Consider the following 13,768-nt stretch of genomic DNA (forward strand, 5'->3'; position numbering starts at 1 on the left):
AGATTGTTGCTTTTTGAACTTTGAGATACTCTGGCTCTTTCATAATCTTTCAAAGTTATCTGAAGCCCAAGAACCACAAAGATTTATAAAATTCCAAAGTTTTCTATTAGGCACAAGTAAAAGTTATAATGTTTTATAGCAGAGACTGTGAATTTAGAGCAGTGGTTCTCAAAAGATGGTCCAACATCACTTGTCATTGGATCAGAAAATGGTGAGCAGGTTTCTGTTTAGTGTTAAAGTTTGAGAAACCATAGGCTGGTCAAAGATAGAAATATATTTATTTTAGGCAAGGTGGAATAGAAGGAAAACATGAGTTTCAGAGTCTAATAGGCTTGGATTCAAATTCCATGTGGTTTACTACAGATTAATGAAAGCACCCCTGAAGTCTGATTTTCATTGTATGCTAAGTGAAGAATGCCTTAGGTTTCTCAGGGTTTTATGAAGATTAGAGAAAGCTTATATAAAACTGCCTGTTTGGAAATAGTTTGAATTGCGTTGAATTTTAGTACTTGTAAGCAGCAACTGAATTAAGGTAATATGAAGCTACTTGAAAGTCACTGAAAAGAGTTAGGATTACAAACACTTAAAATATAGTTCTGCCTTAAAATTTACAGCTTTGAAATAAACTTTGAGACTTGAAATCAACTCAGGGAAATTTATTTTTTGCAAAGGGTGAAGTGTTTTAGATACTTTTGAGCATAAGTTGGAGACCACTCAAATAATTAAAGCCAAAAAAATGGGAAAAGATGGATTATAGTAAGAATTCTTACTGCCTGTGAAATTAAACTAGAATTCTTAACATTTTACTTTTTTCTCTTCTACTTTCAGATGTGGTCTTCCATGGCCCATATTTTCATAACTTTTTTACCTCTTCATTTACATCACTAACTACCTTATTGTCTGTTTTATTTTTTGGGTTTCATTTTAAAATGTACCTTTTGTTCTTAATCAAAGCATTTAAAGATTTATTTGACATCCCGAAATACAGAGAGAGGTGGGAGAAAGAGGTCTTCAGTCTGCTGTTTCACTCTCCAGATAACCACAGTGTCAGGAGCTGGGCCAATCCAAAGCTTGGAGCTTCTTCCGGGTCTCCCATGTGGGTACAGGGGCCCAAACACTTGGGCCATCTTTCACTACTTTCCCAGGTGTTAGCAGGGAGCTGGATCAGAAGTGGAATAGCTGGGCCTCGAGCCAGTGCCCACGTGGGCACTCTGCTGTTGTAGGCGGAGGCTTAACCTACTATGCTACAGCTCCGACCCATAAAGTGACCCATCTCTTGATTTCTCACTATTTAAAATGAGAGTTTAGTTCTCAAGATTTCGTATCCACTCGGCATACGTCTATCCTCATTTTAGGGCTACAGTTACATAATTGGGGCTGGCATTATGGCACTGTGGGTTAAGCCACAACACACCACACCAGCATCCCATGTGAATACCAGCTTAAGGTCCTGGCTACTCTACTTCTGCATCCAGCCCCCTGCTAATGTGTCTGGGGAAGCAGCAGAAGATGGCCCAAGTGGTTGGGCCCCTGCCACTCACATGGGAGACCCAGACGGAGTTCCCGGCTCCTGGCTTTGACTTGGCCCAGCCCCACCATTGTGGCCATTTGGGGAGTGAGCCAGGGGATGGATCTCTCTCCCTCCATTTTTCTCTCTGACTCTGCCTTTCAAATAAATAAAATAATCTTTTAAAAAATGATCACTTAATTAAAGTTGTGTTCAATGTGTACAGTATTATGCAAATATTAACAACTGAGACAGTAGTTTCCTTTCTTGTCTAGGTTTTATTCTCAAAGACAATTGTTTCATTATTTTTGTTTCTGCTTTTTCTAAATTTTTCTAAATATATTGTTAAATTTACCCCAAGTATTCTAACAGAAGTATATCAGTTTGATTTCTATGGGCTTCTTTTCCCTGGAACCATTCATTTCATTGTTCTGTTGTGGACTGGTTGCTCTGAGACTTGCTATATAGTTGTTATCCATCATCTTGAAAATGTCCTTATTTTTCTCATGCTTAATTTTCCTATTCTTGGATACTGTGCTTTCTTCCTTTAGATTTACTCCATTCAAATGGAACACATCTCCAGTGGCTTCTAAGAAAGGTTATATGAAAGGTGAATTTTTTTTGAAGGCTTGTATATTTGTGAAATTACTTTTATTCTAGCCTCATACTTGATTGATAGTTCAGCTGGGTGAAGAGTATTAGGCTGCCATTCAAATAAATAAAGCTTTTCTCCTGGAAAAAAAAATGTTAGGCTGGAGACTTTCATCCTTCAGAATTTTGGACATGTGTCATTGTCTTCTAACTTCAGTATTGCTGTTAAAAATTCTGATGTTCTTTAGAATTCAGTACAATCTCTTTGAGGATTTTTTCTCCCCCATGCATTGTCCTCATTTTCTCTCTGATCCTTTTTAATATTTGTTTTGCCATCTTTTCTGAAAATATGTATTACTTGGCTATTTGTATTTGAAGGAAACCCCTAATCTGATCTTTTTTAGGATATTGACTGGTTTTCCTATAGAGGAATTCTTCAGTCTTATTTCTAAGTGACTAACAATGTTTTGTCTTTGTATCTGAGTTGAGAGATGGAGGAGTAGGATGGCCGTGGTGAGAGATTCCATTGTTTAACTTGTGCATTTTGACTTACTCTGCACTTTCTCCATTGATAAATAGCTGTGTACTTGCCCTCAACATGCCTAATGGCTCTAGAGACCACAGGCTTTCTGGAACAACTTTCGTAGGTTAAACCTTTGATGTGATACCAATGGGAGGAAAAGTAGTTTTCTGTATAGCCAGCATGAGGAAAAGGTCTACTTTTTGTATAAAAAATTCCAGCCAAACTCCCTGTTTTCAGAAGTATCCTACCTCCCTTTCAGGGTTGAAACTGTTGATTTCAATTCTGTCTTTTTAAAGATTTATTTGAAAGGCAGAGGCAGAGAGAAATGTATTCCATCCGCTGGTTCACTCCACAGTGGCCGGAGCTGGGCTGATCTGAAGCTGGGAGCCTGGAGCTTCTTTCGGGTCTCCCACGAAAGTGGAGACAGCCAGTACTCAAACCGGCATCCATATGGGATGCCGGCACTGCTGGCAGTGGCTTTACCCACTACGCCTTATGGCCGACCCCGCAATTCTGTCGTTGGATGGGAAGAAGTGTCCCACTTCTTGTTACCTGTCTGCCTCCCCACCTGCCCAGCCATTTTATATTTTAGTATTTTCTTGTCTGCTAAGCCATGTACTTTAAACTGAATATTTGATTATAATTTTCTCTTAATTCCTATCACCTCTGAGGATTTATGACATCTAAAAAAATTGCTTTTGTTTTAATGAGATTTTGAGACAAGCATGTGTAAGACAAGCATTCTGACTTACTTAACCAGAAGCCATCTCTGTGTTACATTTTTGTTAAAGGAAATGTTGCCCAGGCATAAACTTTGGCAATTTGAGGATCAGTTGCTCATCTGTGGTATAATTCTTTGTGGAATGGAATGTCACGTGGTATCAAACATGGCTGAGAGGATGGTCCAGATACAATGAATAACATCTTTAGATGAAGATTTGGGTTTATGTGGAGTTCTAAACTCACAAAATAGGGAAATTATTAGCTGTGGGTTTTGTTTTTTGTTGTTGTTGTTGTTGTTGTTGTTGTTACTATAGAACTCATTTGAGGGCTATAGAACTCACTTGAATTAAAAGTGCTTTTTATTGGCTTACATATAGTACTTTGTTACATATACTATTGGTTAGCTATGTAAATAACCAGAGAAAAGAGGATGAATGAAATAAACTCTGGGTGTTGGGTGCATATTGTCCAGAGGCCATGTCTTAGGAACTGAAGTATAGATTGTTCTGGAGTAAAAATAAAGAGTATAGCCACTTATAAAATAAAATATTGGTGATTTAGGATGGCAAGAGCGTTCTTTTCGTTTTCTACTTTGTAACTGAGAAACACATAGACATGTACACTATCAGCTTTATTATTAATGAAAGTACTTTTAGAGGGTAAGATATAGTTATATGGCCTCACTGGACTTTGTTAATATTTAACTTATGAATTAGACAAACTTGCCCTACCGATTTTTGCTCACAATGGGTCTTCCCCTTCCAGAGGTAGGGTCAACTGCTGTGTCTATCCTGTAGTGGAGGACTGATGAAAATGCAGTCTCTGGGGCCGGCTCTGTGGCATATCGGGTAAAGCCACCGCCTGCAGTGCGGCATCCCAATATGGGCGCCAATTCGAGTCCTGGCTGCTCCACTTTTGATCCAGCTCTCTGCTATGGCCTGGGAAAGCAGTGGAAGATGGCCCAAGTCCTTGGGCCCACCTGCACCTGTGTGGGAGATCTGGAAGAAGCTCCTGGCTTCAGATTTGCCCAGCTCAGGCTGTTGACAGCCATCTGGGGAGTGAACCAGCAAGTGAAAGACTTTCTCTCTCTCTCTCTCTCTCTCCCCACCCCCCTCTCCCTCCCTCCCTTCCTCCCTCCCTCCCTCTTTCTTTCTGCCTCTGCCTTTCAAATAAATAAAGTTTTTAAGAGAAAAAAAATGCAGTCTCCATGAAGGAAGGAAGAACCAGAGAAAATGTGATGTCCATCCAAAAGGTGTTGTAGTGTTTAGGTGCTCCAGTCAATTTAAGTCACTTCTTCATTGGCTGACAGTGAAGAAACAACAGGGGGAAACTGAAAGTATCCTTTCCATTCTTTTCTCTCCTGGAGATTTGAGTAAAATGTGGGGAATAAGTGTTTTTCCCCTTAACATGCAACATGTAACAGGCATAATATTATGTTGTAGTTGTAGTAGTAGTAGTAGTAGTAGTAATTAATATCCATAATAAAATGAAAAAATAGGCAGTAACTGGCCCATCCTTATGTACTGCATTTTATTGCTGGCTACTCAATTTTGCACCATGCTTGGTAAGCTCCTTTTAGTCTGAAATCATCTTGGCATTTTTTGGTTCTGTGCAATTTTCTTGTATTCTTTCTTCTCCTGATTTCTCTATATTTCACTAGAATAGCTATGCTTATTTGAAACTTACAAATAAATATGGCCAAATACTGAAGATCTCTGAAAGTTGCTTTAATTTAAAAGTAATGTCTGCTTTACCAGCCGATTTTAAACTATATATATTTTCTAAGCTATAGCCAGTCAACTTTGTGAATACTTTAAATATTTAAACTATTAGTACCCATTTCCTTAAACAGAAGCCTTAGCTATCTCATACCTTGATGGCTACTGCAAGGAACTTTGTGATCTACCTTTTTTCTCACTTCCTTTTCCTTTGTCATAGTGATCATACACAGTGTTAACTTCCTTCATTTTTCTTTGTTTACTGCTGAGTTAATGGGAGGTCTGGTATGCACACACAGACATGCTCCCTGTTAACCGTATTCTAACATGAATTCTGTAGATCCACTACATCAGCAATTTTCAACCCTCCTGCCTTCTTCCCCTTCTTTTTTGGGGGGAGGTGGGGGGGGAGATGAGGTTACTTATTTTGTTTGGATAACTGGTCTGTAAAACTGACCATCTTTTTCTGAGATGTATTTTTTTAAAAAGATTTATTTTTATTTGTTTGAAAGACAGAGTTACAGAGAGGGGTAGAGACAGAGAGAGAGAGGTCTTCCATCCGATGGTTCACTTCCCAGATGGCTGCAACAGCCAGAGCTGTGCCAATCCAAAGCCAGGAGCCAGGAGCTTCTTCTGGGTCTCCCATGCAGGTGCAGTGGCCCAAGGACTTGGGCCATCTTCTACTGCTTTTCCAGGCCATAGCAGAGAGCTGGATTGGAAGAGGAGCAGCCAGGACTAGAACCGGTGCCCATATGGGATGCTGGTGCTTCAGGCCAGGGCTTTAACCTACTGCGCCACAGTGCTGGCCCCTGAGATGTATTTTTTAGCAGGAAAAAGCTTTCTGATTTTCAAAAATGAGGTAGCGGTAAGCTTACAGAAGACATTTTACTTGTAATTCAAAAGAATCTCTTAAATTTATATACTTAAGAAGTGATTTTTTTTTTTAAAGATTTATCTGTTTGAAAGAGCTACACAGAGAGAGGAGAGGTAGAGAAGAGGGGTGTCCTCCATCCGATGGTTCACTCCCCAATTGGCCACGATGGCCAGAGCTGCTCCAATCCGAAGCCAAGAGCCAGGAGCCTCTTCCAGGTCTCCCACGCGGGTGCAGGGGCCCAAGGACTTGGGCCACCCTCTACCGCTTTCCAGGCCATAGCAGAGAGCTGGATCGGAACTGGAGCAGCCAGGCCTCGAACTGGCGCCCATATGGGATGCCAGAGCTTCAGGCTGGGACATAACCTGCTGCACCACAGCACGGGCACCAAGAAGTGATATTTTTATTCATGACTTTTAGAACCCACACTTTTCTTCTAAGTACTGTGTAGAGGGTATACAAGAATGACTAAAGTGGGCCGGCGCCATGGCTCAACAGGCTAATCCTCCGCCTTGCGGCGCCGGCACACCGGGTTCTAGTCCCGGTCGGGGCACCGATCCTGTCCCGGTTGCCCCTCTTCCAGGCCAGCTCTCTGCTGTGGCCAGGGAGTGCAGTGGAGGATGGCCCAAGTGCTTGGGCTCTGCACCCCATGGGAGACCAGGATAAGCACCTGGCTCCTGCCATCGGAACAGCGTGGTGTGCCGGCCGCAGCGCGCTACCGCGGCGGCCATTGGAGGGTGAACCAACGGCAAAGGAAGACCTTTCTCTCTGTCTCTCTCTCACTGTCCACTCTGCCTGTCAAAAAAAAAAAAAAAAAAAAAAAAAAAAAAAAAAAAAAGAATGACTAAAGTGATCGTAGCTTTTTAAGGAATTTTTTTGATTGTTTGGATGATAGATATAATATGAGGTCATTGTCAGATCTCCTATCAATTCTCACTGTTAATTTTTCTAAACTATTTCCCAGCTTTTCTTGTCCTTTCCTGTGCCTCACAAGCTGGGGTGCTGGCTTTTGTAAGAATAGAATAAGAAGATAGAGCAGATAGGAGGTGGAGGAACACGAGGTGAGTAAGATTAGGTAGGTATGTAAAAGATGGTCATGCAAAATTTGTAAAGCCTTGTCCTTGAACTTAGGAAGACATCTGTTTAACTAGAAATTCAGTTGGGTTAACTCTGCTTAATACTTTTAAAAATTTTTCTCTAAAATGTCATCTAGTTGTATCAACTACCTGATTTTATTGACTATGCATTGTTAGTCTGTGAACTAAACACAGATTATTGGACTGTCAGTATGTGTATTTATAAATATATCCCTTTGTGGAAAGAAGAGTAATTTTTAGTAATATATAGTTAATGGGTTTTACATAATCAGTTTAATGCAGAGTGGATTGACATTTTAAAAGCATACTTTTGAGTTATTGATAGTCATGTAATAAAAACTGTATGCAGTATAAGGAAATATGTTTTATATTAATGAATATTTTAATTGAATCATATTTACAGAGTAATCTTGTTACTAGTTCACCATTAACTGACTTCCCTGATTTATTAACTTTATTGTCTGATATTTAATAGAAGCTAATTACAGTGACATTTTTGAAGTTTAGAAAGTGTAAGATTCATTGAATACCTATCACATAGTATAGTTGTGACAGTTAATATGTATATAAAAGCACTTTGAACATTGCTTAGTCCCTAGTAATTGCTAGCTACCATTTATTTTTGTTTTTGTTGTTATCTAGTGATAATTTTTAAAAAATGAAGCAGAGTTCAGATTTATGAGATGTAGTCCTTGACTGTAAGTACTGCCTATAGAAGGAAGCTGATTTTACTAAAATTATAAATATATACATATCTAGTCTTATTACTGTGTTCTGTACTGCCTTAAGAAAGTCATAGTGAATCTGAGAACGCTAGGACATTTCATATGATGTGAATGTAGAATATTCACTTGGACATTGCTGTGCAGGCAACCTTTAGATAACCAACTTGTTGGTGACTAGTTTCTCTTTTATTGTCTTGTTGTGAATCTTGTAATTTTAGTACATAATGTGTGGCAGTTTAGTGTTCCCTCTTTATATTTTAGTGACTAACCATAACTTTTTAAAATGTCAAAAGGGAATAAAGAGAGTTTTAATTCCTTCTACCATACCCCTGCTTCCATAGTTCCCTTATCCAGAAGTAGAAAATTACCAACTTTGTTTCCTTTCAAAAACATTCTGTATCTTTGCAGATGCATGCGTGTATACGTCTTCACCTTTTTAAAAGCACATTCCTTAGTGCACATCTCTAGTGTTCTACATTTGAGCTTTTTTCACTTAAATGTTTGCAAAGATCAGTTTTTTGATCAGTATACTTAGGTCAGTGTCATTCTTTCTCAGGGCTTCAGTGTATATCCCATGTATGGATGAACCATTTATCTTACCCTATGTACATTGCTTATTTTATATTTTTTTATTTCTTACAATGTCACAAGTAGAAGATGTGTATGTATCTTTGTTTCTGTGCAATTAAAATTTATCTATAGCATAAGTTCCTAGAAGCAGATTTGGAAAGTCCAAGAGAATGTATTTTTAATTAAATACCACTTTGTAGTTTCATCTTCAAAGTATTTCACAGGGCTTCTACACCTATTCATTCCAAAATAGTATATTATCAAGTTTTAGATCATAGTCTATGTGGTGAATGGAACTCAGCTTATTACATTTTCATTTATTTAATTATGAATAAGGTCAAAGTTTTTTTTTTCAGACTTAAAAAATCATTGATATTTATTCTCTACTAAAATACAATTCAGATCCTTTGCCAGTTTTTGTAGTTTCTGATTTTTTTCTTAACAATTTTGTAAGAAATCTTTAAGGAAATAAACCCTTTATGTATGTGTTACATTTTTTCTCAATTCTTTGTCTTTTGGCTTAGTTTATTAAATTTCTATGTAGAAATTTAAAATTTTTAGATAGTAAAATTGATATAATTTTAATCACTCTTGTGGTGTCTAGTTTCTACTTGCTGTTATAACATTTTCTCTCCAATTTTCTTGTAGTAATTTTATATTTTATTTTTACCATAAACTTTTGTTGAATATGTCAGTTGTTGATGGTAGGAATAGGGTGGGACTCCAGCCTAATTTTTTTTTAGCCATGCCAACACCATTTTTAATAAATTTACATGTATTTATTTGGAAGACAGAGAGGGGGAGAGAGACAGAGACTGAGACTGAGAGAGACAAAGAGATCCCATCTGCCAGTTCATTCTCCAAATGCACACAATAGCCAGAGCAAGGCTAAGCCAAAGCCAGGCGCCCCGAACTCACTCCAGGTCTCCCACATGGGTAGCAGAGACTCAACTACTTGAGTCCCATCACCTGTTGCCTCTCATGGTGCTTATTAGTGGGAAGCTGGAATCAAAAGTTGATCTGGGACTTGAACCCAGGTGCTCTGATACAGGATACAGGCATGCCTAGCAGCTCCTTTTTGGGACAAATGCCATCCCTAACACTTTCTTAAAAAATAATGTTTTATCCTTAATGAGTTGAAACATCATTTCTGTCATATCTTATGTGCTTTATTTCTGAATTCTTCATTTTGTTCCATAGCTTCTCATGCTTCCAGACTAGCATGTTGATATATCCACATATCAACATTTTTTATAATTGCTGTTCTATATTTTAGCATATAACTGTGATACTTTGTTTTTATAATACATTAATTTCTTAGTTAACATTTTTACTTTTCTATTAAACTTTACATCATACGTAGAACAAAATTTATTTTTTCTTCAATTGTGCAATCTCTGAAACTATTCTTCAGATACTTGTTAATGAACTTGTCAGTGAATATGAATTTAAAGATATTCTGTCATCAAGTACTATAAACACTATGTAGCTTCATGATTTCTCCTCAGTTTGAAGTATTTTTCTTTTTCTTTCCTAGCTTTTAATCTAGACAACGAACAACCAGATTATGATATGGATTCAGAAGATGAGACCTTATTAAATAGACTTAACAGAAAGATGGAAATTAAGCCTTTGCAATTTGAAATTATGATTGACAGACTTGAAAAAGCCAGTTCTAATCAGGTACAGTACTGTGTAAAAATGTCTCTTGGCTTATAGTTAACTCAGTTTGCTCCTTTATTTTGCATTTTCTTTATACCTGAGTGTGTGATATTTTACTGTTTGTTGAATTTCCTAGAATTTCTATTTATAATATTCATTGAACTGAGTACTTAAGCATAATTTCCTTGAATAGGAGTATGAAGAGTACTGTTATTTTTCCTTTTTAGATAAAAATATTTCTTCGACCTTTTTATAAGGACTGTCTTTATGATGCTTTACTAATTAAATTTGGTTGATTGGGTCTGGAAGACAGTCATATCAAATCCTGCTCAGTTGTTCAAATATATGTTAAAAACTAATCATTTCAAGTGGAATTTAGGGCTTTTATTTTTTTTAAAGATTTATTATTTATTTATTTGAGAGGTAAAGTTATACACAGAGAGAGGTAAAGACAGAGAGAAGCCTTCCATCCAGTGGAATGGCCAAATGGCCACAACAGCTGGAGCTGTGCTGATCTGAACCCAGGAGCCTGGAGCCTGGGCTTTTCTTCTGGGTTTCCCACGTGGGTCCTGGGGCCCAAGTACTTAGGCACATTAGCAGGGAGCTGGATTTGAAGTGGAGCTGCCAGGACTCAGGCTGGTACCCATATGGGATGCTGGCACCAAAGACAGTGGCTTTATCCACTACACCACAGCACTGGCCCTTGGACTTCAGTTTTTACTAACATTTCGATTTTTAAGTGAGAAGAAATTATTCACAAAGTAATAGAAAAATTTTTTTAGTGAGACATTCTATATATGACAAAAAATGGTAGTCTTTCTGGAAGGTAATTAGTAATCCCAACTCTGGTAATCTTTTTTTTTAAGATTTATTTATTTGAAAGAGTTACACAGAGAGAAGGAGAGGCAGAGAGAAAGAGAGGTCTTCCATCCGCTGGTTCACTTCCCAGTTGGCTGCAATGGCCAGAGCTGCGCCGATTCAAAGCCAAGAGCTTCTTCCAGGTCTCCCATGTGGGTGCAGGAGCCCAAGGACTTGGGCCATCTTCCACTGCTTTTCCAGGCCATAGCAGAGAGCTGGATCAGAAGAGGAGCAGCCGGGACTTGAACTGGCGACCATATGGGATGCCAGCCCTGTAGGCGGCGGCTTTACCTGCTACGCCACATCGCCAGCCCGATAATCATTCGTAATAAAAATAATTACTGAAAATGTAACAGATTCTTGAACAGGTATGTTCAGAGAAAATTTTAAATTGTAGGATGGAATACATTCCTTAAAAATCATCATTTTGAATTCCATCCTAATGCCATAGAAAATTTTTCATTATATAATACTACTTTTCAAAAGAGATACAGAATTGTTTATTTAGAAAATTTTGAGGTTTGTTTAAAGCATTAATGTTTATACATGTGCATTAAAAATAAAAAGGGGCCAGTGCAGTGGTGTAGCTGCTGGGGCTACACCTGCAGTGCCAGTATCCCCTGTGGTTGCCGGTTTGAATCCCAGCTGCTCCATTTCCAATCCAGCTTTCTGCTGTAGCCTGGGAAAGCAGTGGAAGATGGCCCAAGTCCTTGGGCCCCTGCATTTGTGTGGGAGACCCAGGGAAAGCTCCTGGCTCCTGGCTTCGGATATGCGCAACTCTGGCCATTGTGGCCATCTGGAGAGTGAACCAGCAGATGGACAACCTCTCTCTCTCTCTCTGCTTCTGCCTCTCTGTAACTCTGCCTTGCAAATAAATAGATAATTAAAAAAATAAAAATAAGAAAATACAACAGAGTGCCAACAATGGTTATATCTGAAGGCTGAAATTACTAGTGATTTTTATGTCTTTAGTTCTACTGTGTTTTCTAAATATACTCTAATAACCATGTGCCGATATTATAATTATATTTAAAATATAAACTATTTTAAAGAATAATTTTCGGTGTACCTGTGTTGTGTTAATATGATAATTGTTAATATTCAAGAAGTATAGATATAATAGAGTGACAATAAACTGTTTACAGTAGACTGTTAAGTTGTAATGTAGGTAAGGGAGAATAATAAATTGTATAGGTAAAACAGTGTAAAACTTTAAGTCCTTTAAATCCTTAAAACATACATGCTAGTTAGTTAGCCTTTGCCACCAGTTCCTTACCCCCAACTTCCCACTCCCACTTTGATGGGAAACAATATCCAGTGTGTTATCCAAAGACAGACACTTTGAAAACTGAATTTTCTAAAATTCAGCTTACTGTTTGTTGAGAGATTATTGTACTTGGTCTTTTAGTTGGGAATTTGAAATTTTTTCAAATTGATATTTATTTTATAATTAGTACTCACAGTTTTCCTGGGATTTTGGTCGGTGGCATCAGATATAGTTTCAGGTTTTTTTGATTTAAGCAAATTTTTTTTCTTTTTTTCAAGGTGTACTTATTTATTTGAAAGGTGGAGCATTAGAGTGAGGGAGACAGGAAGAGAAAGCTCTTACATCTGCTGGTTCATTCTCCAAATGGCTGCAAAACCACGACTGGGCCAGGCTGAAGCCAGGAGTCAAGAACTCCATCCTTGTTCTTCTACATGGGAGGCAGGGCCCCAAGTACTGGACCATCTCCCATGGGTTTCCCAGGTGGATTAGCAGGAAGCTGGATGGGAAGCAAAGAAACCAGAACTTGAGCAAGCACTCCAATAATGAGATGCCACATTGCAAGCTGTTTAATCCACTTTGCTACAGTGCCAGCCACTAGGTGCACATTTTTCTAGTGATTATTCAGAATTTACTCTTGGTTGCTAAGATTTATCATCAGATGCCTTCAGCTTCCTGTTCTGTAATTTACTCTGTTTCAGTGAGTAATATTTATTTAATGCCCATGTGAACAAGACAGGTGATGTGTTGACTAAGGCAGATGAAAGAAGTTCTGCCCTATAGAACATATTATCCAAGTAGGGGCCCATAAGCAGAAAAACATGTAAACATTATGGTTAACTGTTCACCTATGATCAGCACCATTTTGTTTTAGTTCTCTTTACTCGGGGATAAGCTATTTGCCCTGAGACAAGCAATTGACTAGGCACAGAGCATGATAACGGCTGCTTTCAGCGGTAGAGATGAACGTGGAGGTTTTCCCGTGGGAGTAGATGGTGGTCCTGTTAGAAGCAAGGATTGAAGACACTACACGGCTATCTTTGTTACAAGTCCTTGATCTGTTCATGGATCTTTTTTCCTTTTGGGCTGTCATAATACCAGATCCTAGAGCTAGGAATTAAGTTTGTGACTAAACTGTATTTATTAGGTTCATAGAGAAAGACATGAAAGATGGAGTGAGGTAAATGTTCTGCCTCCATCATTGTGGGAAACTGATTCATTGAAGTCATTATTGAAAATCTCTATTGCCAAATGCTGAAATGCTGTGATTATTTTTAGTCCCCATCTGTCTATTTTATTTCTGCTCTCTTTATATATTGAAAGTGTCTTCATCTTTTTTTTTTTTTAGGATGCAATTTATTCCCTTCTGTTTTTATTGTTTCCTATGCCTTTACTTCTTTCTTTTGCTGGCTTCTTTTCATTGAATTCCTGTAAACACCATGGTTCCTTGAAATTCAGTACTTTATGTTTTTCTGGGTATTATCACCTCAGTGAGCATTTTTGTATAGACTAATTATATACTTTTAGCTCCAGAATTTTTTTCCTCTCTTTTGGTGCTTTTTGTTTGGAGATCTGTTAAGTTGAAGTTTTCCAAATCTGAACTTACCCTGCTACCCTAGATGATTCCAAATTACTTATCTGTCTCTCTCCAGTGACTCC

At 38.1% G+C, this 13,768-nt stretch overlaps 1 protein-coding gene across 3 annotated transcripts in view; it reads left to right on the forward strand.

The window, feature by feature from the left end:
- The window catches only part of EPC2 (enhancer of polycomb homolog 2), a 136,652-nt gene that overhangs the window by 84,407 nt on the left and 38,477 nt on the right, over nt 1-13,768 (forward strand). For all 3 annotated transcript variants that reach the window (XM_062186518.1, XM_062186527.1, XM_062186536.1), the window contains one exon: nt 9,863-10,008. In XM_062186518.1, the coding sequence (XP_062042502.1) occupies nt 9,863-10,008 (146 nt within the window). The remainder of the gene's footprint in view (nt 1-9,862; nt 10,009-13,768) is intronic.

Source organism: Lepus europaeus, chromosome 1 (genome assembly GCF_033115175.1).
Source record: "Lepus europaeus isolate LE1 chromosome 1, mLepTim1.pri, whole genome shotgun sequence".
NCBI lineage: Eukaryota > Metazoa > Chordata > Mammalia > Lagomorpha > Leporidae > Lepus > Lepus europaeus.